Source organism: Pundamilia nyererei, unplaced genomic scaffold (genome assembly GCF_000239375.1).
Source record: "Pundamilia nyererei isolate P.nyererei 1_Seehausen unplaced genomic scaffold, PunNye1.0 scaffold00009, whole genome shotgun sequence".
In the NCBI taxonomy this organism is placed as follows: domain Eukaryota; kingdom Metazoa; phylum Chordata; class Actinopteri; order Cichliformes; family Cichlidae; genus Pundamilia; species Pundamilia nyererei.
In genome coordinates, this window is record NW_005187410.1 from 2015948 (window position 1) to 2017833 (window position 1886).

At 44.2% G+C, this 1886-nt stretch overlaps 1 protein-coding gene across 5 annotated transcripts in view; it reads right to left on the reverse strand.

The window, feature by feature from the left end:
• Positions 1-1886, reverse strand: part of LOC102197058 (CASP8 and FADD-like apoptosis regulator) — a 9033-nt gene that overhangs the window by 4356 nt on the left and 2791 nt on the right. For 2 of the 5 annotated variants that reach the window (XM_005723328.2, XM_005723327.2), the window contains exons 1-3: positions 1124-1397; positions 676-1022; positions 488-593 (exon numbers count right to left, since the gene is read on the reverse strand). In XM_005723328.2, coding sequence (XP_005723385.1) covers positions 488-593; positions 676-962 — 393 coding nt within the window. In that variant the 5' untranslated portion in view covers positions 963-1022; positions 1124-1397. Of the gene's footprint in view, positions 1-487; positions 594-675; positions 1023-1123; positions 1398-1886 lie in introns of those variants that run through there. The other 3 variants (XM_005723330.2, XM_013908347.1, XM_005723329.1) reach the window with 2 other exon arrangements.

Below are 1886 nucleotides of genomic sequence, written 5' to 3' on the forward strand. Positions count from 1 at the left end.
CTTACCGTCTCCGGCTTCCGCCCGCCATGAAGGTCCATCCGGTTTTCCACGTCTCGCAGCTTAAACGGCGCGTCACTTCCTCGCTGGCGCCCCCCTCCCGGGCCCCGCCCCCGCCCAGGTTCGTCGATGGGGTCCTGTCTACGATGTCCGGCGGATCTTGGACTCCCGTCCCCGGGGTCAGGGGGTCCAGTATTTGGTGGACTGGGCTGGCTACGGTCCTGATGAGCGCTCCTGGGTGCTGTCCCGCTTCATCTTGGATCCTTCCCTGATCTCGGATTTCCGTCGCCGCTGTCCTGGCCGGTCGGGTGCCTTTTTTTGGGGGGGGGGGGTGTCCCATCGTTGACTGCACCATGTTAATAATAATTTAAATTACATTAAAATTACCATGTTAATGCTGTTAGTAATAAATCCCCACCCACATAAATTTGAAAATGAGTGAAAACAAAATCATGTCTCATTCATTTGGGGTTTTTGTTGTTGTTTTTACCTTTGTCTTCTCAAGCTTTTCACGAGATAATTTGCAGCTTAACAGGAATTTAATACTGTCCAAATCTTCAGTGTCCAGCTCCTCACTTAGTTCTGTCATCAATACTCTGCAGTAAGTGGAACAAACACTGTTAACTTCGATTCTTCAAATCTTTACAATTCATCAGCTCATCTTAAAGGATGTCTTACCTGAAACGTGGGACCATTTGTCTGGTCCTCTCCAAGTCATCCCTGTTGACTTTGCACACCTTCCTTAGGATATCCAAACGCCCCAAACGCCACATGAGCTCTGCCAGAAACAGGTGAGCGTTTTGATGCTGCGTCACTTTTGATCTGAGCATCTCCTTCATACAAGCCACACTGTGGTCCGTGTCCAAGCTTTCACATAAATAGAAGAGCCTACTGCGTTCATTGCTGCTGAGAGCTTCCGCGATTTCATTTATAGCAAGTAGCTGAAATTGATCCGGAACAGCCATGTGGACTTTGGTAAAACTTTAAGAGGAGATGAGCCCTTAATAAAGAATTATAGTCAAAGCCTGTGGGTCACAATAATCACAATGTTGAGATCCACAAAAAGTCGTGAAAATATAATAAGTCATTGCTAATGGATAGTTATTAAATTATAGAGAGACCTTACCGAAAAGAGTCCTGCAACAAACACGTAGCAAATCAGAAGAAGGAAAACTATATAATGACGCACCGCCTAAAAACGCGAGGAAGGGGATTTACCAAATACTCCCCAACGTAAAACGAAACCAGCGAGGATCCGCTGGTAATATGGTAATTACTTATATTACCATATAAGTAATTCCTGATTCTGTCCTTTTACAAAAACTGCGCAACGCACTCTGTCTAATCCAACGTAAAGCGAAAGCAAAGAAAAATAGTAGACCACACCCACAAATGAAGTCATGGCGGAAGCACGAGAGGTGTTCTGGGAATCCATCCTACTTGACAAACCATCCTACCCGTTGTTTCTGCGCATGCGCCCAACACGAAATGAAGTAGCGAACCGTCCTACTTTTGTGAATATTAGCCAGAAAAATACTCTGACGGGTAAAATTAAGTGCCAAACCATCCTACCTTTGTGAGTGTGACCTACAAGCATACTAACAGCTAAAATTTAGTGGCAAATCGTCCTACCTTTGTTAATCTCAGCTAGAAGCATATTTTAACAGCTAAGATTTAGTGATAATGTGATGGGCAAAGTTAGGTGGCAGACCGTCATACCTACTTAAATTTGTGCTGGAATTACTCTGTGACAGCAGAAATGTACATAAACTACTTAGGGTAGGACGTTTTGCACCTTGCAAAATTGTGCAAGATTGCTATTGTTTTGCCTTTGCACGGTGTGAGATTTTCTACTTTAAAACTACCTCTGCAGTGAAGTATATATATAT